Here is a 26,623-nt window from a genome sequence, read left to right on the forward strand (position 1 = left end):
TGCTGAGACCCAGGGCAGTTAAGTACCAGCCCAGGGTTACACAATTACCTAGAAACCCAGAGCCCAACACTGATTCAAGAGAGATGCCTTAGAGCAGGGTTCCATTTTCTAAGAGCTGGCTCTCCAAATTAGGGAAATAGAGAGCTCCTTTGATTTTCAACTTCCCCAAAGTCTTATATAACTGTGAGTTAATCCATGTTTACAACAGGAAGTCTAATTCTCTCTCTTTTTAAAAAAAAAATGGGCTCCTACTTGGTCTTGGTGTCCTGTGGTCTGTGAGCGAGGAGTGGAGAAAAATGGTATCTCCAAGAGGAGATCAGTCAGCTGGGCTTGGACCAGCAGGTGCCAAAGATGTTTTCAAGACAATGTTTCAAAGATGTCAAAGATCATAGCTTCTAAACTGCCCAGCTGTGTATCCTTGGGTGATTTGCTTACCCTCTTTGTTTCCTCATCTATAGGATGCAGGGTGGTATATACAGTGCCTTTATCATAGGGTTGATGAGAAAATTCAATATATCAATATATGTAAAGCACTTAGAACAGTACCTAGTACAAAATACACACTGTAAGAGTGCTCAATATTGTTGATTATCACTGCAGATACAAGTTTCAGCCAGGACTTCTGAAAAAAAAAGACACATCTACTTTTGCCCCAAAAATGAGAACAGTAGGAGAACTACTGTCCCTTCCAGATCTTTTTCCAGGGATTGTGAGTTATCCCTTAAGAGTCCCTGATAACTGATGTTTCTGCAGGTTCCTCCCTGTCTCTCTTGCAGCTCAACAGTGCCACATAGGAATTTTACACATCCATTTAAAGCTTCCATGTGTGAAAGGAAATCACTGACATTAAAAGGCAAACAGCAAAGAGAATAGCAACATTTATAGCAAATTCAAAAGGTAAATTTCTTAAATACATAATGCATTCCTACAATGTATAAAAACTCCACAAAAGGTGTCAAGATGATACTTGATCTATGAAGGGCCAGTGGTCAATGGAGGAGATCACTATAAGGGTAAGCAAATTAAACAAGATATTATTTTTTGCCTGGAAATTTAGAGAAAAAAACACACCTGTTTTTTTAATCCTGGAGAGGTGTGTGTGTAAAGGGCTCTGTATTTATGGCTGGGGGCCTCGTAAATTGATATAATCCTTCTTGAGAGTAGTTTAGCAGTCTGATTCCATTTAAGTTTTATTAAGCTTACATTAAAATTTTGAATAAATACTACACTCTCATGATTCAAAATGCAAGGTGTATAAGGATATGCATTGAAAATTCTCCTTCCCACCTATCTCCTCCAAACCCAGCTACCTCCCCACGGACAGCCAATGTTAGTGGTTTCTGGTGCAAACTTACAGGGATATTTTTATGTATACAAATATGTACATATTCTTTTCATCCTTTCTTACACAAAGTATAGCATATGATACCTTGGAACATTGAATTCTTGCATCTTAGATATTTCCACACCATTTCATAAAGAGCTCCCTATTTCTTTTTTATGGGTGAATATTAGTCTGTTGCATGGTGTTAAGGGTTGTTTTGTACCCCCTTGAAAATTCTTCTGTTGAAGTCCTAACTCCTGACCCTGAGTAGCTCAGGATGTGATCTTATCTGGAAATAGGGTCACTGCAGACATAATTAATTAAGATGAGGTCACAGTGGAGTAGATGTTTCCAGTTCCAAGCTTGTACAGCTCATTGCACGACAGGCCAATAATTTGAGAGATAAGTTGTTGGGGCAAGGAATAGCGACTTTATCTGAAAAGCTATCCGACCAAGAGGGGGTGGACTAGTGTCCCAAATAACCATCTTAGTTTTCAGGCTTCTTTTATACCAAAAGGAGGGTGTGTGGCTGATTGTTGCAAACTTCTTGGCACTGGAATCCTTTGTTCATGCAACTGTCCAAGTAGGTCTGGTCACAATGTTCCTATAAACCTCCAACAAGACAAAACTTGTTCTCTGTTCTGCAACTTTTTAATGGAAAAATGTTATACCTTTAAAGGTCAGAGCCTTAAGAATGGGCTACCCTGTATATTTCAAGTGTCTGGCCTTACATTTAGGTCTTTAATCCATTTTGAGTTTATTTTTGTGTGTGGTGTTAGGGACTGTTCTAATTTCATTCTTTTACATGTAGCTGTCCAGTTTTCTCAGCACCATTTATTGAAGAGGCTGTCTTTTCTCCATTGTATATTCTTGCCTCCTTGTCATAGATTAGTTGACCATATGTGTGTTGGTTTATCTCTGGACTTTCTATCCTGTTCCCTTGATCTATATTTCTGTTTTTGTGCCAGCACCATACTGTTTTGATGACTGTAACTTTGTAGTATAGTCTGAAGTCAGGGAGTCTGATTCCTCCAGCTCTGTTTTTCTTTTTCAAGATTGTTTTGACTATTCGGGGCAGGGGGGCAGTTCTTTGTGTTTCCATATAAATTGTAAAATTTTTTGTTCTAATTCTGTGAAAAATGCCATTGGTAATTTGATAGGGATTTCATTGAATCTGTAGATTGCTTTGGGTAGTATAGTCATTTTGACAATATTGATTCTTCCACTCCAAGAGCATGGTATGTCCCTACATCTGTTTGTGTCATCTTTGATTCCTTTCATCAGTATCTTATAGTTTTCTGAGTACAGGTCTCTTGCCTCCTGAGGTAGGTTTATTCCTAGGTATTTTATTCTTTTTGATGCGATGGTAAATGCGATTGTTTTCTGAATTTCTCCTTCTGATTTTTTGTTGTTAGTGTACAGGAATGCAAGAGATTTCTGTGTATTATTTTGTATGCTGCAACTTTACCAAATTTGTTGATGAGCTCTAGTAGTTTTCCAGTAGCTCACTATACCTCAATTAAAAAAAAAATTTTTTTTTAAGGATGCATGCTTGGTGATCCGTACTGCCCAGTGCCTTCCTGGGCGTTAGGAGAGTCTGCACTTCCTCCAGAACAGCAGGAGAGGGCTGCTTCCTCCCTTTTCCCATCACCACAGTGTGTTCTCAAACTTTTGGATCTTTGCCATTCTGATAAGAGAAAAATGGCATCTCCGTGAAGTTGGGTTTGCATTGTTATTATGAATCATTTGTACATACGTTTCTGTGAACCCACTTTTCTATCAGATTGTTGGTCTTTCTTTCAGTTTTGGAAGAGCTCTTTGTGTAGCAAGGAAATTTACCTTTGTGATACAAAATGCAAATACTTTTTCCCAGTTAGACATTTGATTTTTCACTTTTCTTATGGTGGTTTTAAAATAAAATTTATTTGTGTGTATTTGAATTGATTACTCTTCACTTTTATGGTTTCTGGATTTTGTGTTAGAGCAACAAAGAAAAAAAAACCCTTCCTCATTCCAGTATGATCTAAAAAATGTTCTGTGTTTCTTTTTTCTAATATTTTTATGGAGGTGCTAGCAGCAGCAGTGATGGTTAGTGTGGGCAAGTTTTACATTTAATTCTTTGACACATCTGGAATTTATCCTGGTATAAGAACAGAGGTTTGAATCCCAACATGCTTTTCTAATGCTTGACAGTTGTCCCCACACCATCTTTTCCCCACTGATTTGAAGTGCAACATTTGTCAGACACTAAATACCCATGACTCTTTAGGCCTATTTTCAGACTTTATGTCTCATAATTACACCAACTTAATTGTTGATATTCTGTAACAGTGCTCCCCCATCATATTTTCTTTTTCTCAGGCACTTTCTAGCTAGAAACAAACAAGCAAGAGCTTGTTCGTTTTCCCACATGAACTTTAGAATAAATGGTATGTTGCTAAAGTAGATTCTGTTGCTATTTTTTATTGGGATCATTAGTTATAATTTACAAATGACATTGTTCTGATGCTGAACCCATGTCTGTGAATGGTGCATCTGAGAATCTTTCCATAAGTTTAGCTAATCTTTTGTGACCCCGGGAGCAATGTAACTTTTCTTCACATAGGTCTTGCACATATCTTGTTAATTTCTGGGTATTTGGCCTTTTGTATATTTGTTTCTACTGTAAACATAATCTTTCCTTCCATTATTCTAATTCTAGTTTGTACATAAGGAAATGATTGGTTTCTGTATGTTAATTTGGAATCACAACCCCTTACAGAATTCTCTTCCTGTTTACTCTACATTTTTTTTTTTGGCTGAATCTCTAGGGCTTTTCAAAAATGAAATCTTTTAATCTACAAATAGGATAATTATACCCCTGCTTTCCAGTGTTTATATTCTGCTTTCTTTTCCCTTATCCAGCTGCAGTGGGAAATAATGGTAGGAGGGCGTAACATCCTTGTCTGGTTCTCTGCTCTGATTGCTTCCAATACTTCTTGACTCTTCTTACTATTCCAAGGAAAACATAGAAAAGGCTTTTGCACACTACTATGTATTACCGCACCGATTTATTTTTTTTTAAAAAAAGACTTAGTAAGAACTTAAATTATTAAAAGCAGAGAAGTTGAAGAGATAATATAGGTCAATAGACTATCACAAAGAGTAACAACATGGAAAATGATAATGTATAATTTTATTTGTAAAAACACTATCTAAAAATTGGAGATATAGGACAATTATAACTATCTAAAACTGAAAATTGCGATAAAAAGGGAAAGAAGTTTACCAAGATGTTAACAGTGGTTGCCACTGGGTAACAGGATTAAAAGTGATTAGTTTTCCTAATTTTTCTTTTTTTCCCAAATTTTACATAATGAGTTGATATTATGCCATAGTGGGAGAAGGACTTTTGACCAAATTCAAGGACTAAAAGTGGAGTTGTAAGCAAGCTTCTTTGGGCATAGCTCAACATTAATATGTACTTGAAACACTCCAAAGGGGGCAGATGAACCCTAAAGGAAGGGCAAACTCTGGGCAGTCATTGCCGTACCTTTTGGCCTTCTAGAGCAGCATCTAGAAACGTAATCTAGAAATGTAATGCCAGCCATGTATGTGATTTCTGATTTGCTGGTAGACACATAAGTAAAAAGAAACAGGTGAAATTCATTTTAACAATATATTTTATTTAACCCAGTAAAACCAAAATATTATCATTTCATTATGTAATCAACATAAATAATAATATTTTACATCCTCTTTTCCTACCAAGTCCAAAATCCAGTATGGATTTTACATTTACAGCACATCACAATTCAGACTTAGCTGTTTAATATGCTTCCCATTTGTGGATAGTGGCTAACATAGTGGACAGGGGAGGTCTAGACACTGCTCTGATTTGTAGATTTCCAGAAGAGACAGGTGTTGGAAAAGGTGCACGCCCACGCGTGTGTGTAGACACAAGGCCAAACAAAAGGTGCCTGGAGTATAGCAAAACTCATGGAGGAAAAAAATTACCTAAAATAAAAATCAAGATTATGCGGGCTTCTCAATGATCCCTGTCTCCCACTCCCCACCCCACCAAATACCTTTCACTGAGCAAAGCCACCCAGCCTGGACATAAATATTTTTCTACTTTGCTACATAAAGGATAAAAACAGTCTTCCTCTGCCATGTATGGTAGGCAAGCCCAACATAGCAACCTTCAATGTAGATTGTGAATCTTTCTGGAGGCATGTGAGGACTGCCCAAAGCAACATCTAGAGCCTTGCTGTCCAGTAAGGGGCTATTAGCCACATGTGACTATTTAAATTAACTGTAATTAAAAATTCAGATGCTCAGAGAACTAGCCACTTTTCTTTTTTTTTTGCGGTACACGGGCCTCACGGGCCTCTCACTGTTGTGACCTCGGAGCACAGGCCCTGTCTCCCACTCCCCACCCCACCAAATACCTTTCACTGAGCAAAGCCACCCAGCCTGGACATAAATATTTTTCTACTTTGCTACATAAAGGATAAAAACAGTCTTCCTCTGCCATGTATGGTAGGCAAGCCCAACATAGCAACCTTCAATGTAGATTGTGAATCTTTCTGGAGGCATGTGAGGACTGCCCAAAGCAACATCTAGAGCCTTGCTGTCCAGTAAGGGGCTATTAGCCACATGTGACTATTTAAATTAACTGTAATTAAAAATTCAGATGCTCAGAGAACTAGCCACTTTTCTTTTTTTTTTGCGGTACACGGGCCTCACGGGCCTCTCACTGTTGTGACCTCGGAGCACAGGCTCCGGACGCGCAGGCTCAGCGGGCATGGCTCACGGGCCCAGCTGCTCTGCGGCATGTGGGATCTTCCCGGACCGGGGCGCGAACCCGGTTCCCCTGCATCGGCAGGCGGACGCGCAACCACTGTGCCACCAGGGAAGCCCCATAGCCACTTTTCAACTGCTCAATACCTACATGTGTTCTAGGCTACTTTTGGGGGTAGCTCAAAATCCCAGTCCTCAACATGTGCATGTGCTTTTGCCTAAAACCACGCAGCTGCCTGGGTCTTTTCTATGACAGAGCACACCTCGTACTGATATGGAGCCAAATGGATCAAAGACCCATTGCTACAAGGAATCTCCTTCTATTCCCACAATTTACCTGCATCTATAAAAAGTGTAAAAGAAGTGTGGAAATGATGCTGAACATTTGCTCACTCAGAGCAGGCAGATAGCTAGATATGAGCAGAGAAAGGAGGGGTACAGGCCAAATAGCAGGAAACCATATATCTTCTGAACACCGGGGCTCCTTGGGCAAAGAAAAGCAGGAACCTCCAGACTGACAGGAAACCACATATTTTGGGGTGATGTGTCCTGGAGGCAAAGAAAGGTGAGAAAAGGTGAGAATCTCCGGTGTCCAAATGTAACTTTTTGCTCAATATGCCCTCATTACAATAAAATTAGCCTTGCAGATTAAAAGTTCCCATCATGCACCAATGCCATGACACTACCGATCAAGACTAAATAAGGACAAAAATCACTCCTCCCCTCGGGAAGGTGGAGCTGGGATGAAAATCAGGAAATACGACCCCAAACCTCTCCCTCCCCAATGAATATTCCTTCCATTCATTTCTGCACCCCACATCACCGGCTTGCCAAAGAAACTCAGGGTAGCTACTCACCTGGATCTGCCCGCTCTTCCTTTCAGAGCCTACTAGCTAGCGCTTAAATCCTCACTGTCTTTCTTGACCTCCATGTCTCATCTCTGAATTTTTTCTGCCGTGAGACAAGAATCTACTCTCCTGTAACAACTACAGCGATAAGTAAAATCCATCCAAGTAACTTGCATCTATTGAACTATTAAAAATCCATCTTATTAAAAGTTGTGCTTCCAAAGCATTTCACTTTTTGTCTAAGAATTGATAGTAATATTGTGCAATATATATACTTTTATTAATAATTCAGAAAATATTTAACACGAGAAAAAAACTGTAAACTTCTAATTTTGTTATGGAAATGCATGCTAGGGTGAACGATAAGACTTAAAGCAGAAAACCATTTTACATTAGAATCAAATTCAGTGATGCACATAGAACTAAAATATTTTAGATTAGGATAAAAACCCTGTGAGGGACATAAAGATATAGGTTCAAGGAAAATACCCAAAAAGATGTAAAACTCCTGACTGTATAAAATGGATAATAGTATCAAATCGTCACGTATTTAGAGTCCTTTGGATGCGTCTTAAAGAATGAGAAGCAGTTTGGTAGAAGCAGTTTGGTGGTTGTTTTTTTTAAATGTCAGTATTCACAATGTGCCCTCAAGATGTCTTCTGCAATTACTTAAACTTAAGATAAAAGATATTTAGATGTTACTTTAAAGAAAGGATCGCTCTTCAGTCATTTCAAGCTGGGGTTTCAGAAGCCGACACCGGAGGTCACTGCCCCGCTGCCGCCGCTGCAGAGTTGGGAATCAGGTCTGGTCTCTGAGCTGCCCGTCCGGGAGAGCTTCGCTTCGCTCTGAGAGCAGGAGCTCTCCAGTCGCCGCGCCCGCTCCTGTTAAGACCCTCAGGGGCCCCAGTCCCCGCCCTCTCCTCTGCCCTTATTCCTCCCTCCCGGGGTCGCCCACGCAGCCTCACTTTGTAACAAGTTACGTTCAAATACAGAGGTCATCAGGTGTTTATTCTACCGAGCCACTTATTTGCTTTATTGTCTGCCCCACCCTGGAACGTTAAGTCCTTGAAAACTGGAACTTCGTCAGTTCGCCCCCTGCTCGCGCCACAACGAGCACTAGATTTATCTTGATAGTAAAGGGACAATACTCCCTCAGCGCCCATGCTGTCGCGGAGCACCTCGGGTCACGTGCCCGAAACGGATACTATCATCGAGTCAGTCCTCCAACCTCCCAGAGAGGACTCGGAAGTGCCCCAGAGCCGGCCTGAGTTATTCCGGTCGGGCCGTCAGCGCTTTTGTCCCGCCGGCGGCCGGGCTCCCGCGGTGCCCCCACAGCCAGTACGTGAGTCCGAGGCCGCCCGGGCTCCCGCCCCCGGCCCTAGCCTGCCACGCCCTTCCCTTCTTGGCAGGGTCCTAGCTACCCCTCGGGTCTCGGGCGGGATCCGGGAGGAAGCGCGCCCCCTCCCCACACATGCATTAGCAAGCGCGTTCCGGGGAAGTGGAGGGGAGGGAAGATTTCGGGCCGGCCGAGGCGTTTAGGGCGCGCCCCTGGAATATAATGGGCTCCTTGCGCGCCCCACCTCCGGCTGTCCGAGCGGGGCAGGGTCGGGTTGGGGTTGCCCGGTACGTGCAGAAGGGCTGGGACCCCGCACCCGTGTTTTTCAACTCTTCGCTGCTGTTTCGGGCGGGAGGGGAACCCTGAAAATTAGTGCTTTAAAATAAGCCCTCGTGGCAGTTCAGTTTGGCCCTGGGATTTGAGAGTGAATACAAGCTTTGGAGGGATTTCCCCCCCCCCTTTATTTTTCTTTGATGGGGCAGTGATGTTGAGAGACTCTTACCGCAAGTGTGGATCGAGCCGCTGGGAGGCGCTTCTCGGCCTTCGCCGTAGGGGAGCTCTCCTGTTTTACAGACGGGATCAGGCTGCCTGTAGTTGCCTCTCACAAGATGAGAAGGAATTGACTAGGTCCCAGGGAGAAGAAGGTCGAGGAGGCTCCTAGACCTGGGGACAGCCTGTGGGAGCCCAGGCGTGGGGATGTGAATTAGGAATGGGGAATGCCGGGGCTGGGTGTGCTGCTCTAAGACTTTTGGACTAGGAGGCCACCAGGAGTGTTTTCTTTTTGAAAGCACGAGGATTTTTTCTTAAATAAGTTTTTGTCTATGTAATGTATTCATATGGTTCAGATATTAAAAATATGAAAAGATGTCAGTGAAAAGGTTTTCTTCTGCCCAGCCGTCTGCCTAGGCCCAACCCCAGTAGATAACCAACCACATTTGTTAGGTTATTTGAGTGTATCTTCCTGGAGTTTCTTTATGCAAACACTGGCAGATTTGAATGTAGTTAGTTCCTCCTTTTTTTACACAGGTGGTAAGGTACTGTTCAGAGTTCTGCCCCTTGCTTCTTTTGGTAAATCTATGTTAGAGGTCATCAGAACACAAAGAGCTTTTTTTTTTTTTTTTTTTAATACATTGCTGTGGTATTGGACTGGACATTGTTTGGATGTTTTGGATGTCCTGTAATTTTTTAGATCTATTCAGGCCATTTGCGTTGTTTCCAGTTTCTTTGTTACATCAAACAATGGCACACCAAGGGACATTGTACCAGGGCTTATCTGAGCAAGGGTTTTTAAAGAAGGGATTAACAACGATGAAAAAATTTTGTTTTACATTAACTCTGCCAGTTATTGGTAGATTGTTAAATATGTCAATACATTTTTATAATAAGTCATGTAGAGTGTTTAAAGAACAAATTAAACCAAGTAGCTTTTCTCTCCTGATACTTGTGTTTATGATACTTAGCCTTACAGTAGCCTAATCAACCATCTATTAATGACTGTCTTCAAGCCAGTCTTTTCCCCTTTAGCTTCAGAAAATCTCCTTTGCTTACCTTATTCCTTAGGATGACTAGAAATCTCTTCTCCTCTACCGAGTTTGAGAGTGCTCTATTTCATTTTTTACTTTAAGGAAAAATCACCTTTAATCATAAGGATTAAGCAGTAGAACCAACTTATGTTAACCAATTACAATTCTGATACTCGTAAACTTAATGCAATAACTAAATCACAAATCGTACTCTCTCTCTTTCCATCTGCATATCACTTTTCTCACTCCTTAGTCTCATCTTTCATTTGTCCCATCCTCCCACTTCTGTCTTCTGAGTTGGTAAGCATTTTACCCTCACATTCCCTCTTATTTTCTCTTTTTCTTTCTCTGGTCACCTCCAAGTCCAGTATAATACCCAAGAACTTAAGACACATAATTCAGATGGTAGATTGATTTGTGGAATGTGGTTGGTACTCTGGAAATCCACGGTAGCTGCAGGTGTTGCACCTGTTGCTTATTGAAGTCTGTTGTTAAGGCAGGAATTTTCAACAAGAGTGAGCCACAGTTCCTCTCTTGTGAGTTGTCTACTCTCTTGAGAAGTGGCTCCTGACTCTCCTGGGCAGGGATAGTAAGAATTACGGACAGATTCTTACTATCTGCATGTTCTTTTCTAGGCATTGGTGGTGGAATATGAACAGCATGAAACACACATATTTGCCCAGAGGTGTGGGTCATGTGTAGTTCGGAAGGAGTGGATGGCTTTCTGTGGCTGAAACTTTTAACTGATGTAACTAGGTTATTGGGATGTAACCAGTTCTCTCTGTTGAAAACTGATTAGAGAGGCATTCCCCATCATCAGCTTTGAGAACTTTTATGCTGTCTGTCCCTCTCTTTATGCAGGAGTTGTGCTTTTGGAGCAATTCCTTTCTTGTGTCATAGGGGACACATGAGCTAGCCACCTATCAGTCTTGATTGGATTATAATAACCTCCTTCTAGACTGCAGGACTCAGTTCTACCCCCGCCCCCAATCCAGTCTCCCATTGCAACTAGTATGAGTGATCTGTATTTCTTTTAATTTTATATTATGAAAAAATGTAAACATAACAGGAAAGTAGAATAGTACAGTGAACTCCATACATCCATCACTCAGATTCAATAATTATTAGGATTTGGCTACATTTGTTTCCCTTTTCCCTTTTTCATTTTTCTTTGTTGAAGTATTTTAAAGGAAATTCCAGACATCATGCCATTTTATCCTAGCATACTTTAGTCTTAAAAAAAAAAAAAAGATAATGGCAACAATGCCATTATCTCACACCATCCTAAATTAATTCTGATTCCTTGATTTTTATCTAACAGGAATTGGTAGACTTCTGGGTCTATGGTCTGTTTTTGTAGGGCCTGCAAGCTGAGAATGGTTTTTACGTTTTTTCGTTTGTTTGTTTGTTTTTTTTTGCGGTACGCGGGCCTCTCACTGTTGCGGTCTCTCCCGTCGCGGAGCACAGGCTCCGGACGCGCAGGCTCAGCGGCCATGGGTCACGGGCCCAGCCGCACCGCGGCATGTGGGATTCCCCCCAGACCGGGGCACGAACCCGCATCCCCTGCATCGGCAGGCGGACTCTCAACCACCGCGCCACCAGGGAAGCCCGGTTTTTACATTTTTAAAGGGATGTTAAAAAGCAAAGCAAAGAGAAAAAAAGGAAAAGAAAAACAAGTAATAGAGTTGTATGTGGCCAATGAAACCTAAAATGTTTTCTCTCTGGCCCTTTACTAACTCCTGATTTGATCAAATAAGTGATCTTTCAAAATGCATATCCGGGGCTTCCCTCCCCAGACCGGGGCACGAACCCGCGTCCCCTGCATCGGCAGGCGGACTCTCAACCACCGCGCCACCAGGGAAGCCCGGTTTTTACATTTTTAAAGGGATGTTAAAAAGCAAAGCAAAGAGAAAAAAAGGAAAAGAAAAACAAGTAATAGAGTTGTATGTGGCCAATGAAACCTAAAATGTTTTCTCTCTGGCCCTTTACTAACTCCTGATTTGATCAAATAAGTGATCTTTCAAAATGCATATCCGAGTTTGTCCCTCTTTGCCTAAAACCTCTCGGGATCAAGTCTGGACTCCTTAGTATGATGGGCAGAGCCTGGTGCAGCCCTTATTTTTGCCCACTTATCCAGCTGTGCCTGCCATCTTCTGTTCCAGATGTACAGAGGGTGGTGGACACCAGCCCCTTTGCACCTGCTCTTCCCTCTGTTAGAACTATTCCTCTCTTCCTGAAGCTCTTCCTGGTTCTTTGAAGCAGAGTCTATCCCTACCCATTCTTCCCTCATCCATGACTAGTGTCTGCCATTTTTATCATGTGTTGGTTGTTTTCCTGCCAGACTCTCATACTAGTTTGCAAGTCCTATTGGCCAGGACTTGTTTTATCCATCTCTGTGTCCCTAGGACTAGCCCAGTGGCTGGAGAGAAAAGTAGGATATGGATCATTATATAAGTTTGCTGGGCAACACGCAGTCGCAGAGATAACTGAGCTACTAGAATGTATCTTCAGTATTGTTTGTAAGGATAACTTAATATTTTGTTATTCTCTTGACTGTCTTTATAATTTAGCAGCTGTCTTAGTCCTTATGGGCTGCTATAACAAAATACCACAGACTAAGTGGCTTATAAACAACAAATTTATTTTACATAGTTCTGGATGCTGGGAAGTCGAAGACCAAGGCCCCAAGGGGTCTCTGTGGTATCTCTTTTTTAAGAACACTAATCCCATTCATGAAGGCTCCACTCTCATAACCTAAGTATCTCCCACAGACTTCCCACTTCTAATACCATCATTATGTTTTAGTGCTTTTCTGCCTGTGTTTTTGACTGAACTTTTCTTAGTCTTAGTATTGATTAATATGAATTTCATTGCAAACCATCGTTTTCAATGAAGCTACACATTTATATTGCTCTGTTTTGACTTGTCATTAAGGGGATTGGATGAACTACAATCAGATGATGGGAAACTCCGCTTCCACCCAAACAGAGGAGGTTAAGCAGGGCTAGAACAGGGAGACTCCTGGAGTCTGCCTAGGTTAGAGAGGTAAACAGTGAAGTATTTGTGATTTCATGTAGACCTGGCCAGTCAGCAGCCAATCAAACAAGGAATCCGAGAGGACATGAAGGGAACTGAGAATTAGCCTGTCAGAGAGAGGGGAAAGGGTCCATCTGGGTCAAGCATTAGTAAGTTTGGTGTCAGCAAGGGGTGAATTAGCATGGCCCCTTTGGTGTTTAGCAAGTCATTTCAGCTGGCCAGATGCAGAAGGCTTCAAGCACACTAGGTAGCCTGGGAACACCCACTGGGGAGTGTTCACGTTTGCATTTTACAAAATTCTTGACAGTTATTGGAAGAGAATTGGAAAGGGATAAGAACGAAGGTAGGGAGACTATGGCAGGAGTTCAGAAGGGAATTTAGGAGGGCTTAAACTAAGGCCCTAGCAGTGGGAATGGAGTGGGGGGTGATGACATGAGAACTGTGTAGGCAGTGGAATCAGCTGGTCTTAAGCGGTCTTTTGGATGTGGAGTGGTGAGGGAAAGAGAAGTGCCCGAGACGGGTGGATATGAGGCTTTATGATTGAAGAGAGGAGTGTGGGCCAGAGATGAGGTTCTATAAGACAGCTTGTAGGAGCCACGCATATATATGGGACTGCCCAGGGAGAGCATGTAGAGTCACAAGAGGAGAAGTTCAAGACGGAACAGGGAGCCAGGAACATCCAAGGGCTAGCAGGCAGGGGAGTCAGCACCTGGCCCTGAAGAAGCTAATGCAGCATGGTCTGAGTGGAAGAATTCAGATTAAATAGATGAGGCATGAGGGGAGACGGGACATGAAGACCACTTTTCCAAGACACAACTGTGAACAGGAGACAGGATGGCGAAAGCAGTACCTGGAGGGGAAGGTATAGTTGAGAGAATTTTAAATTTACATTTTGACATTTTTAAACTTTTTATTTGGAAATAATTTCAAAAATACAGAAAAATTTCAAGAGTAAGAATAGTGAAAAAAATACCCTTTACTCATTTACCTGTGGTTAACATTCTACTTTATTTTGTCTTCTCTCTCTTGCTCTTTCACGCATATCTATCCATCTATCTATCTATCTGTTTTTTTCCTAAACCATTTGAGGGTAACTTACGTACATCATGCATGGCCCTTTATCCCTAAACACTTCAGTGTATATTTATAGGGATATTCTCTTGCATAACTACAGTATAATTGTCAACTTGAATAAATTTAAAGTTGATATTACTTTTACCTAACTTATCATACATACTCCAGTTCCATCAGTTGGCACGATTATTATTATTATTATTTTTTTTTTTTTTTTTTTTTTTTGCGGTATGCGGGCCTCTCACTGTTGTGGCCTCTCCCGTTGCGGAGCACAGGCTCTGGACACGCAGGCTCAGCGGCCATGGCTCACAGGCCAAGCCGCTCCGTGGCATGTGGGATCTTCCCAGACCAGGGCACAAACCCATGTCCCCTGAATTGGCAGGCAGACTCTCAACCACTGCGCCACCAGGGAAGCCCAATTATTTTTTATAAAGCTTGTCCCTTCACTACATACCCAGGTGAGGTCAGGTATTGAATTTGTGGTCAAATCTCTGCAGACTTCTTTCATATGGAACATTTCTGTAGCCTTTCTTTGTCTTTTATGAAAATGACATTTTTGAAGAATACAAATAGCTTTTAGTAGAATGTTCTTTATTTTGGATTTATCTGATCTACCTGATGTTTCCTTGTTTCATTTCAGGTAATGCATTCTTATAGGTGATGTGTCCTTCTCAGGGCATCACTTCTGGAAGCACGTGATGTTTATCTGCCCCCACTGGCAATATTAACTTAAGACCCCTAGCCAAGACTCTCCACTGTGTAATTACTGTTTTACCCCTTGCGGTCTATGGGGGAATATTTTAAGACCATGCATATATCCTGCTCCTTGTCAGAATTTCCCCCTAGATTTAGAATGCATTGATAATTCTCCCCTGATCCAACCTTGATCGTTGCAGAATGCTGAGTTTTTTCTTGCAACTCTACTACTCCCTCCACATTTACCACTGGCCCTGGCATTCTGCTGTCAGCAAGAGGCCTCCCTTTCTCCCCTGTTTGTGCCTGTATGGACTCATGAAATCCTATTTTCAATGGCTTACAATTCTTTACATAATTATTATGGAGCCTAAATTCGATGTTGAAGCTGGGTCTTGTGCCCACATTTTTGTTTTGTTTTAAGCATCTCCTTATTTGCTGGCATAACAGGATGTCTCAGCTCCTTTTGTACCTATCCTGCCCCCAGCCTGGAATCCTCCTTCTTCCTTTTGCTAGGTTATGGTAGTAGAGACACAGAACAAGGTGCTAGATGTCTGCTCGTTAACTCAGGTATTTTTGCTTCTTAGCTATCAGCAGACAGAGCTAGAGAATATATGTACATTTACACACGTATACATACAAATTTAAATACATGTGAATATACATTTATATGATGTGCACATTTATATATAATTTAGAAATCATGAGTTCACACCAGTACCTCCAATTTGTCCACAAAGGGTTCTTTCTTATCTTCCCCTGTTCCATATTTTTATATTCCTTCTTCCTCCAGGAGGGTCCTGGCTCTCAACTAAATCAACACATTTACTCAGTCTCATAATAGATCTAAAACTGTTTCTGAATTGCTTTGCCCATTCCACTACAGAAAGCAAACCTACTAAAAAGGATTGTTTGCAGCTCTTCCCCACTTCCCCCTTCAGCCTTCCCAAGACTGAGAGTATATAGTATAGTCACATACTATGTACCCAAGTGACATGGGTTAGTTCTTTGTTTGTTTTTTTTTTTAAATAAATTTATTTATTTATTTTTGGCTGTGTTGGATCTTCGTTTCTGTGTGAGGGCTTTTTCTAGTTGCGGTGAGCAGGGACCACTCTTCATCACGGTGCTAGTATAGTCACATACTATGTACCCAAGTGACATGGGTTAGTTCTTTGTTTGTTTTTTTTTTTAAATAAATTTATTTATTTATTTTTGGCTGTGTTGGATCTTCGTTTCTGTGTGAGGGCTTTTTCTAGTTGCGGTGAGCAGGGGCCACTCTTCATCACGGTGCGTGGGCCTCTCACTATCACGGCCTCTCTTGTTGTGAAGCACAGGCTCCAGACGCACAGGCTCAGTAGTTGTGGCTCATGGGCCCAGTTGCTCCACGGCATGTGGGATCTTCCCAGACCAGGGCTCGAACCCCTGTCGCCTGCATTGGCAGGCAGATTCTCAACCACTGCGCCACCAGGGAAGCCCGCTTTGTTTCTTTTTGTTTCCTTCTTATTATGGTATTCATGTGAAACACAAATGAGTTAATTTGTTTCTGTTCACGTTCTGGTTTCACTTTCCTGTTGTCCAGTTTTCTCACTGATTTAATTTTTTTTTTTTTTTTTTTTTTTTTTTTTGTGGTATGCGGGCCTCCCTCTGCTGTGGCCTCTCCCGTTGCGGAGCACAGGCTGCGGACGCGCAGGCTCAGCGGCCATGGCTCACGGGCCCAGCCGCTCCGCGGCATGTGGGATCCTCCCAGACCGGGGCGCGAACCCGGTTCCCCTGCATCGGCAGGCGGACGCGCAACCGCTGCGCCACCAGGGAAGCCCTGATTTAATTTTATTCTTTGAATCTGCAGAACATGATCATGCTTCCATGAGTAAAGACTATACAAAAAGCTGTACTCTGAGCATCTCTCTCCCCTCTCCCTTCTGTTCTGTTCCCCCGCCCTACCCCTTATAGGTAACAGGCTTCACTGTTCTGTGGATTCTCTCATTACTGAAAAGATAAGCAGCTGCATGCTTGTTTTTTTATTTTCTTACATAGAATATAGCATATATGCTTTTTTTTTACTTTACAACCTATCATGGAAATTGCTTCCTATCAATTTATAGAAATGTTCCTCATTCTTTTTTAGTTCTCCAGTGTGTATATGTGCTGTAGTTTATTTAACCAGTCTTCTGTGCTTGGACATGTAGGTAGTTTTCCAAACTTTGTAATTAAAAATAAGGCTATGACGAATAACTTTATGCATATATACTTTTGTATTGTTGGAAGTGTATCTTTGGTTTGAATTCCTAGATGGGATTTCTCGATTAAAGAATAATGCATACATAGTTGTGTAGATATTGGCAAATTTCCTTCAACAGGGGTTATGCCAGTTTGCATTCCCAGTAATGGATGAGAATGCCTGTTTCCCCACAACCTCACCCACAGAGCATATTGTTAAGTTTTTGAATATTTGCCAATCTGATAGATGAGAAAGGGGATCTTTGTATAGTTCTTATTTGCATTTCTCTTATTACGAGTGAAATTGAAAACATGTTTAAGGGCCATTTTAGTTTTTCTTTTTGTGAATTGTCTTCATGTCTTTTGCCCATTTTTCTGTAGGATTTTTAGTCTCTTTTTCTTCAACTTTTTTTTTTTTTTTTGCGGTACGCGGGCCTCTCACTGTTGTGGCCTCTCCCGTTGCGGAGCACAGGCTCTGGACGCGCAGGCTCAGTGGCCATGGCTTATGGGCCCAGTCACTCCGCGGCATGTGGGATCCTCCCAGACCAGGGCACAAACCCACGTCCCCTGCATCGGCAGGCGGACTCTCAACCACTGCGCCACCAGGGAAGCCCTTTTCTTCAACTTTTAAAAATTCTTTGTATATTAGAGATATTATCACTTACATAAGCACTTATATATGATGTATGTTGCAAATATTTTCTTCCACCTTGTCATTTATTTGTTGATTTTGCTTATGATATTTTTGCCATGCAATTTTACTTTTATTTCTATATAGTCCAATTTATTAATCTTTTCGTTTATTGCATCTGGGTCATAGAAAACTTTCCCTATACTTAGGTTATGGAGGCATTCACCCATGTTTTCTTCTAGCATTTGTATAGTGTTTTTAATATTTAGAGATCTGCTACGTTTGGAGTTTTATTCCTGTGAATGGTGTAAAGAATAGATCTAATTTTATTTTTTTCCAAATGGCTTTATACTTGTTCCAACACTATTAAAAAGACCGTTTTTGCCTCAATAATTTGATATACCATCTTTATCATATACTTGATTTCTATGTGTAATTGAGAGTATTCTGAATTTTTATTCTATTCTGTTTATTTATATACCAATACCACACTGTTTTAGTTATAGCAGCCTTTTGTCATATTTAGATATCTAGTATGGTTAGTTCTCCTCCCTTGTAGCTCTTCCTTTTCTTTTTTTCCCCCTGAGAAATTTTGTGTGTTTCCCTGGCAGTTTTAGGGGATTAGTTTTATGGCTGTAGAAACTTGAACATCTTTCTCTTCTCAGGGCTGAGGGTGAGTAGAGGTGGAGGGGCCAAGGCCAAAGGGAATGGGTGGAGCAGGGTCCCTGATGTGATGGGAGCAGGATTCAGATGAAAGGTGTGTTGCTGTTGATGGTTTGGAATTCCACTGCCCACCCAGTAGCACTCACATTTTAAATGGCATGGACTGCTCTGCCCAAGGTAGTAAAGAAAGGGAGCAAGAAACTAGGTCATGTCAGCATTCCTCAGTGACTTCTAATGATCTTTTACCTAATATTACTTAATAGTCATTTTGTGAAGCTTTCTCAGGTGAACCACCTTTTTAAAATGTCTGCTGAGTGATTCTTTATTTTATCTTCCTGGTGATATTCTGGGTTCCTAGCTCCTCCTGTTCTGTTAATTTTAATTCAGAGTCCATCATTCCAATCCCATAAGCATAAGTTCGATCATGAGTGTGATTCTTTATATGTGTCTACTCCAGAGTATATATCTTACTTTTAGTGCCCTTGATTTCTCGTCAAATGTTCACATATAGTTTCTAAGTAGAACTACAGAGTACCAACCAAGAGGGTCTGATACCCAGGGTAAGAGGGGAAGTCTGAATTTTAACTAAGTCTAATCACAAATGTCTTAAGTGTCTAAGGTTGGGGAACAACTAGTTTAGAACTGTTTCTTTTGTTCTCAAGAGTCAGTCTTTTAGCAGGTGGATGCTGATGGAGTGCCAGCTGTGTGTAGAGTGCCTTCAGGGGAACAGAGAGTCACTGCCTGGGCCCTAAAATCTGCTTTGAGAAGGGGTTTACCTTTCCTGAGTCCTGTGGTTTATCCTCAGGTTCTAGCCCTGATCCAGTAACCTGACCTTGATTAAATAATAAAGTAGATGGTATAGCATATAGAACTACCCAAGTGACTGGCATTTTTCTCCATACCTTATATATGTTATTTAATGTAATAAAACAATTCTGTTGCCCTCATTTTACAGATGAGGAAACTGTGGCATAAAGAGGTTAAATAACTTTCTTGAGGTCATACAGCTAGGTATTTGAACCTAGGCAGTATTATTATCCTTTGCTTGATGGTTTGTGTTTTACCTTCTGATCTTTGATATGCTCTGACTGCAGTTAGCCTGTTCATAAAGTAGGAGTGAAAGCCTCTGCCTGTCAAGCCAGAGTGTGTTCTTCCATATAGAGTTCCTCCCTGACTAACCGCTCTCCAGGGTCAGTGTTTTCCTTGGAAGGGAAATCTAGGAGGACCACACCAATGACAGGCAGCAGCAGCTTGTTTTCTTTCTCATGTCTGACATGACTGTCCTCATGATTTCATAACCAATTCCCCAATACCTCTACTCATGTACTGATTTCTCCTTTCGTTTTGCTTGCCTGCCCTCTGCTGATTACGTCTTCTTAGCTTTTGTTTTATTACTCTTTCAGTCTCCTATTTTTCAGAAATTACTTCTACCCACTGTTTGTTTTTCCAAGACTAGGTGGCATTTTTCAGAAATTGATCAATGTTGCCTTTGGTTCTGTGCGTCATTCCAACCCGTTTCAACTTGCCCTCATTCTAACCTGTTGTGCAAGAATAGAAAAGCTCTCTGTTCCATTGACAATCCAGGGCTCTAGCATTTTAGCATTAGCTCCACAGGGACAGAAATTTTGGCATGTCCACCACTGTATCCCCAGCAGTTAAAAATGGTACCTATCACACAGCATGTAGTCAATAAACATTTGTTGAGTGAATGAGTGAATTTGGATGTAATTCCTTCAGTTTCTTCTAAAGTGAAGGTATCATTTTCATTTTCTTGGTTTAGTGTCACATTTGAAGACGAGGGGCACTGAGGATGAGGAATCAACTGAAAAATGTGAAAATATTGGAAATGCAGAATCTGTGTGGCCAAAAGTGGAAGGTCTTCACAAGGATCATATGCAGGAATCTAAGGTTGGTGAAACTTGTGATTGGGATAGCAAGGTAGAGAATCAGATGGAAAAGCCTGAGGGAAAAAGAATGAAGGAAGACAAAAGTGGCATCAGGGAAAAGATTGGCAAAACCAAGAATACAACAAATATAAAGACAGAACAGGAAGATGAGGCATCTGAGAAAAGCTTACATCTGAGCTCAAAACATGTTACACAGCAGCCTGTCTGTATAGAACAGAAAAGCAGTGAACAAGGCAAATGTATGGAGAGCATTAATGGAAACTCTCATCCCAGTCTACAGCAGAAAACCAGTGGTGTTAAGAAATCACATAAATGTGATGACTGTGGGAAATCCTTCAAATATAATTCCCGACTTGTTCAACATAAAATTATGCACACTGGTGAAAAACGCTATGAGTGTGATGACTGTGGAGGGACTTTCCGGAGCAGCTCGAGCCTTCGAGTCCACAAGAGGATCCATACTGGGGAGAAGCCGTACAAGTGTGAGGAATGTGGGAAAGCCTACATGTCCTACTCCAGCCTTATAAACCACAAAAGCACCCATTCTGGGGAAAAGAACTGTAAGTGTGATGAGTGTGGAAAATCCTTCAATTATAGCTCTGTTTTGGACCAGCATAAAAGGATCCACACTGGGGAGAAGCCCTATGAATGTGGTGAGTGTGGGAAGGCCTTCAGGAACAGCTCTGGTCTCAGAGTCCACAAAAGGATCCACACAGGTGAGAAGCCCTATGAATGTGACATCTGTGGGAAAACCTTCAGTAATAGCTCTGGCCTTAGAGTCCACAAAAGGATTCACACAGGGGAGAAGCCCTATGAATGTGATGAGTGTGGGAAGGCCTTCATTACTTGCAGAACACTTCTAAATCATAAAAGCATCCACTTTGGAGATAAACCTTATAAATGTGATGAGTGTGAGAAATCGTTTAATTATAGCTCTCTCCTCATTCAGCATAAAGTCATCCACACTGGAGAGAAACCTTATGAATGTGATGAATGTGGGAAGGCCTTCAGGAACAGCTCAGGCCTTATAGTGCATAAAAGGATCCACACAGGAGAGAAACCTTACAAATGTGATGTCTGTGGCAAAGCATTCAGCTATAGCTCAGGCCTTGCAGTCCATAAAAGCATTCACCCTGGGAAGAAAGCCCATGAATGTAAGGAGTGTGGAAAATCATTCAGTTATAACTCGCTTCTTCTTCAGCATAAAACGATTCACACTGGAGAGAGACCTTATGTATGTGATGTGTGTGGAAAAACTTTCAGAAACAATTCAGGACTCAAAGTCCACAGGCGGCTTCATACTGGGGAAAAACCATATAAGTGTGATGTGTGTGGAAAAGCCTATATCTCACGCTCTAGCCTTAAAAACCACAAAGGAATCCATCTTGGGGAGAAGCCCTATAAATGTAGTTATTGTGAGAAATCCTTCAACTACAGCTCTGCCCTTGAACAGCATAAAAGGATTCATACAAGGGAGAAACCCTTTGGGTGTGATGAGTGTGGAAAAGCCTTCAGAAATAATTCAGGCCTTAAAGTACATAAACGAATCCACACTGGGGAGAGACCTTACAAATGTGAAGAATGTGGGAAAGCCTACATCTCACTCTCAAGCCTTATAAATCACAAAAGTGTACACCCTGGGGAAAAGCCCTATAAGTGTGATGAGTGTGAAAAAGCCTTCATCACATACCGAACCCTTATAAATCACAAAAAAATTCATCTTGGGGAGAAGCCCTACAAATGCGATGTGTGTGAGAAATCTTTTAATTACACCTCACTCCTTTCTCAACACAGAAGGGTCCACACTAGAGAGAAACCTTATGAATGTGACAGGTGTGAGAAGGTCTTCAGAAACAACTCAAGCCTTAAAGTGCATAAAAGAATCCATACTGGTGAGAAGCCCTATGAATGTGATGTGTGTGGAAAAGCGTACATCTCACACTCAAGCCTTATTAACCATAAAAGTACCCACCCTGGCAAGACACCCTACACATGTGATGAATGTGGAAAAGCTTTTTTCTCAAGCAGAACTCTTATAAGCCATAAAAGAGTCCATCTTGGGGAGAAACCCTTCAAATGTGTTGAGTGTGGGAAATCTTTTAGTTACAGCTCTCTCCTTTCTCAGCACAAAAGGATCCATACAGGGGAAAAACCCTATGTGTGCGATAGGTGTGGGAAGGCATTCAGGAACAGCTCAGGCCTCACAGTGCATAGAAGGATCCACACAGGTGAGAAACCTTATAGATGCGATGAGTGTGGGAAGGCATACATCTCACACTCAAGTCTTATCAACCATAAAGGTGTCCACAGTGGGCAGCAGCCGTATAATTGTGAGTGTGGGAAATCCTTCAATTACAGATCAGTCCTTGACCAACACAAAAGGATCCACACTGGAAAGAAACCATACCAATGTAACGAGTGTGGGAAGGCTTTCAATATCAGATCAAATCTCACCAAGCATAAAAGAACCCATATTGGGGAGGAATCTTTAAATGTGACAAATATGGGAAGTCATAGTAGCGCATCACAGAAGAGAACTCACGAGGGAGGGAATGCTCTGGATGGGACCAGGATTAGCATGTCTCTGTAGGAGGCAGAGCTTATCTAGGATTAGAGAACCCAAATGGAAGAAAAATCTTATGAGTGTAAGAGTGTCTGAGGCCCTTGTTCATGGCTTATAATTTACATAGTATAAGTGAAACCATGAGTAATTTTTTTCTCTGTGATTTTCAATCATAGCCAGCAAGGAAGGTTCCAGTGTCAAAGTATTTGAGTCCTTATGGAATATAAAATAGTTCGTACTGGGGATAAAACCTATCAAAGTTATGGAGTATGAGAAAACCTTCAAAATAGATATTTCTGGACATAAAAAACACAGATGAGAAAAAGACTTCAATTAGAAGTCTCATAGTCACCATCAGAAAGTTCATATTTGGGTAAATTATGTGAATAGAAATGTAGGAAATTCAGGTATAGCTTTGAATTCCAATAATCCATTGGTCAGTGGAAAAGATCCAAGAAGGACCTCCAGTAGGCAAATTCAGGGAGAGGCAGGCTTCAGGGAATATAAATTAATATCGTAGTGATCATGAAGAATAACTTTGATTTAACTGATTTGCAGGGAGTGATGACAACTTCTGAAACAAAATTTGGATTTCATTGTAGGAAATGTAAAAAGTGTAGACTTATAAATCTAACAGGAGATAGGAGAGAGTCACTCATAAATAAATTCAAGTTGATTGGACTGTTGTAATGTTGTGCTATACATTATTGAATGGGTGAAACTTTAAAAATTTTCAAATGAACCCTCTCAATGAATGATGAATGTGTGATAAGTGAAAACCTCACACATTATGCTACAAATGAAGAGTTCTACCATGGACAGAAGTTCAGCACATTCAATAACTAATGGAACACATCTTCAACATGAATTTGTACCTTAGACAAAAAGAATTGGTTCAGGGATTCCTATGAATAGGAATGACGAGAAGGAGAGCATTTTATTGCAAGAGCTAAAAAGCTAAGTAGCTACCAGTAATGGAGGAATAGGAGGAAATTCATGCTTAACAATCCTGTTAAATGTTTGATTGTGTTACTGTAAAGATTTCATGCACTGCGTGTGTGTATTGTCTGTTGTAAAATGTTGTGAATACTTTATTCAGGGCTCACTCTCGGCCATGAAGAGCCAGATAGTTGTGGCAAGGTAAGGTGAAACTCCAATAAAGGAATTCTTCAAAAGTAAACAGGCTGTGATATACTTTAGGTGGAGTATCATTCAGAGAGAGCCATTTGTGTGTCTTATCTTTGGGGGGTAAGTTATACCAGATCCGAACCAAGGAGTACCCAGGGGACTCATCCCATAGGGCTAGTAGCTCACATTTCATGAGAAATTAGGTTGTGCCTCCACCAGGAGAGGTGCAAATTGGATTAATCCTCATACTAGGGCTGGATCATAACCCCTGGGAGTGGACAGGCTGTGTGAGTGATGAGTCACAACATAGAAACAGTTCTCTTGGGAACAGATAGAATTTAACAAAATATTGTTAACTGTGTATAAGACTATTAACTAGGTAACTCGAAGAGTGAAAAGCGAGTCTTCTGAGAATTAAGTAACCTGTCTGAGAATACTCCAGGTGGGGCTTATCAGTAGAGACCGAGCTGTAAGTCAGGTCTCTCTGGCTCCAAAATCCACTCTTTACAAGAGAATAGTCTCTGGTCAGATAGTTTTCTGATTCTCTCTAGGATTCCTGTTTCCATACATACAGTTTCCATGCCTCTCTTTAGAAGTATTTCTTTCACTTTGCCTCCAAACAAGGTAAGTTTTGATGGAGGATGGTGGAGGTGGGGGAGGGATGGTTGTAGAAAAGGGAGAGGGAAAGAGCATTTCTGCCACTCAATTCCACTTTGAAATGTCATGACCACACTTGCTCTTTGTCCTTCTCTACATGCAGCACTGGCAAACCTGACCCTATCCACAGACTTGGATTAGTTTATTCAGCAAATACTTGTTGAGGATCTGCTAGGCACATCCATTGTCCTAGGTACTAGGAAGCAGGAGTAGATAGAGGAGAGAGACCACAGCAAAGCCACTCTAATGGATGCTGAACTAAACTGTGGGCTTCCCAAGGAAAGTGACTTCCACCTACTGGGAAGGGAGACACCGATGACATCTGAGCAGGATGTTGAGTTGGGTCCTTTTAAGAGAAGAATGGGAAAAATAGGATGGCCTGATCAAAGGGAGCATTGGAAATGCTCATGCATTGTCCAGAGTGGCCAGTCCCTGGCAGTTCTGGTGTACAGTGGGCAGAAAGGAAAGAGGCCATGGAGTATTGATTCCCAGTAGTCACTGAGCATCGACCAATCTTTTCATTGGCTGAATATAGGGCCAGCTCTAACTGTTTTAGATGATCAGGTTAAGGTTTCCATGTGGCCAGGGCTGTTGGTGTGCCTGTGGCTTGAAGTCCCCAGTCCCCTCACACACACACATCTACATGAGCTCCACCTGGACCTAATGCATCGCCTACTTTTGAAAGAGACACAGGTTAAATAACAAGGGAGAAGACAGCTACCACAGGAATGGGGATTCTGAGTGCCCCAGCCCACTGAGCACCTCCTGGTGCTCATGTTCCTGCTACAGCCTCCATTGACTTGTACACATGGAAAATGGGCCCACAGTCTACCTAGGGCCAGATATATGCTGTTTGTACTGATCCCAGATGAGGAGGGGTCTTCAGGTCTCCAGCCACTCCAGGCAGACTGTGAAGAACAGATCCAGTGAGCTGGTGCAGCTGCACCTGTTCAAGCCCACCTCAGGGCTTGAGCTGGTTTAGGGACCACCAGCCACCACCGTCTCCCAGAGGACATCTGACATGCAAGAAGAAAAATAAAATTGCCAAGGTGTAGGTAAATTGAAACACTGTGTTTTTTTAAATGCCATGTCTAATTCTCAAGGCTAAAAGATAAATAAAATTGGAATACTGGACAATAGTAGGTACATTGGAAGCTGGGACATCTGTGTGAAAGCAGGTTAAAGTGCTTGTATTATTTAGGAGGAGGGTGAAGATGCTGTTTAACTCTAGATTTTATTGAGTTAAATATGGTAAAATGTCATGGGCAAGCACTAGAAGGATAGAAATAAAGTATATAAATCTAAAAATCTGGACTGGAAAATCTCAAAGTCTAGAAAAGAAAAAATGATGTTGAAAAGGTCAGACAGTACTTTGTTTCTGGTGAAGGTAGTCTAGGTTCTTTGGATCAGTTTCCTACCTGTTTTTTTAAAATGCAGGTGGTGTGCCCTCCCTTCTGTTTAAAAGAGCATGGAGGCTGAAAAGACTGCAGTTTAAACAGGTAGGGCTGTTTTAAGATGGGATCTCGTCATCAGAGGTGAACACCAAAGCAGCTTAGGCCGCAGACTTTGCTGATGATGCAGAGTTAGGCACCACTTCACCAGCCACAGAGAGTGAGAGAGAGAGAAGGATGATAAGGGCCAGGTTCACCCAAGGTGATAAATCTTATAGGTGACTTTTCTAAAGTTAAACTGGGTTCCCAGAGTACTACACCCTCAGGACAAAAAAGACAAATCTAGACCCATCCCCCTCCCCACCCCCAGGGTACTTTAGAGACTGACCTCATTACCGAGCATAGCAATAGGATTGAAGAAAAAGAGAAAAGAGAACATCCTGACAATTTGTGGTCCCTGACCAACCCTTACAACCCAGGTAAACACAACCTGAGGCCTGTCAGAAGCAAATAAAACTTCCTCAGAAGAGAACTCCTTCAACTTAGACCTCAGGTAACAATTTTTCAGGGGAAATAGTCAGCAAGCAGTCAAAGATAATCAGGCATATAAGGAAAAAAGGCAGCATGACTGGAAACCAGCAGAAAAACAGACCCACATAGACGTCACATTAGAATTATTGGGTGCGTTTGTGAAAACAACTGCTTAAAATATTTAAAGATGTATTTGGCAACAGATTGTGAAACGGGAGGGATGAGAATTGGTGAGCTGAGAGATAGGTTTGAAGTAGTTATCCAGAATGCAGCATGGAGATAGAGAAATATGGGAAAACACAGAAAGATGGGATGGTCT

General features: G+C 41.6%; 1 protein-coding gene across 2 annotated transcripts; it reads left to right on the plus strand.

Moving 5' to 3' along the window:
* The first annotated feature begins 8,228 nt into the window (after nucleotides 1–8,228).
* Nucleotides 8,229–22,645, plus strand: LOC102996146 (zinc finger protein 62 homolog). 2 transcript variants are annotated; one of them, XM_028498685.1, is made up of 2 exons: nucleotides 8,229–8,292; nucleotides 19,908–22,645. In XM_028498685.1, coding segments are annotated over exons 1-2 (2,718 nt in total). In that variant the 5' UTR covers nucleotides 8,229–8,291; the 3' UTR covers nucleotides 22,625–22,645. The 2 variants fall into 2 exon arrangements, with proteins under 2 accessions (XP_028354486.1, XP_007101476.1); XM_007101414.4 differs by lacking the exon at nucleotides 8,229–8,292 and adding an exon at nucleotides 12,788–13,711.
* The last annotated feature ends 3,978 nt before the right edge of the window (nucleotides 22,646–26,623 follow it).

This window comes from Physeter macrocephalus, chromosome 2 (assembly GCF_002837175.3).
Source record: "Physeter macrocephalus isolate SW-GA chromosome 2, ASM283717v5, whole genome shotgun sequence".
Classification (NCBI taxonomy): Eukaryota; Metazoa; Chordata; class Mammalia; order Artiodactyla; family Physeteridae; genus Physeter; species Physeter macrocephalus.

What these genes read in the sequence shown, in the direction of transcription:
- LOC102996146 (XM_007101414.4), top strand. Translation starts at nt 13,684, where the DNA reads ATGGCGAAAGCAGTACCTGGAGGGGAAG. An exon ending in AGCAGTACCTGGAGGGGAAG is followed by an intron (nt 13,712 to 19,907) that starts GTATAGTTGAGA and finishes TTCTTGGTTTAG; the next exon opens with TGTCACATTTGAAGACGAGG.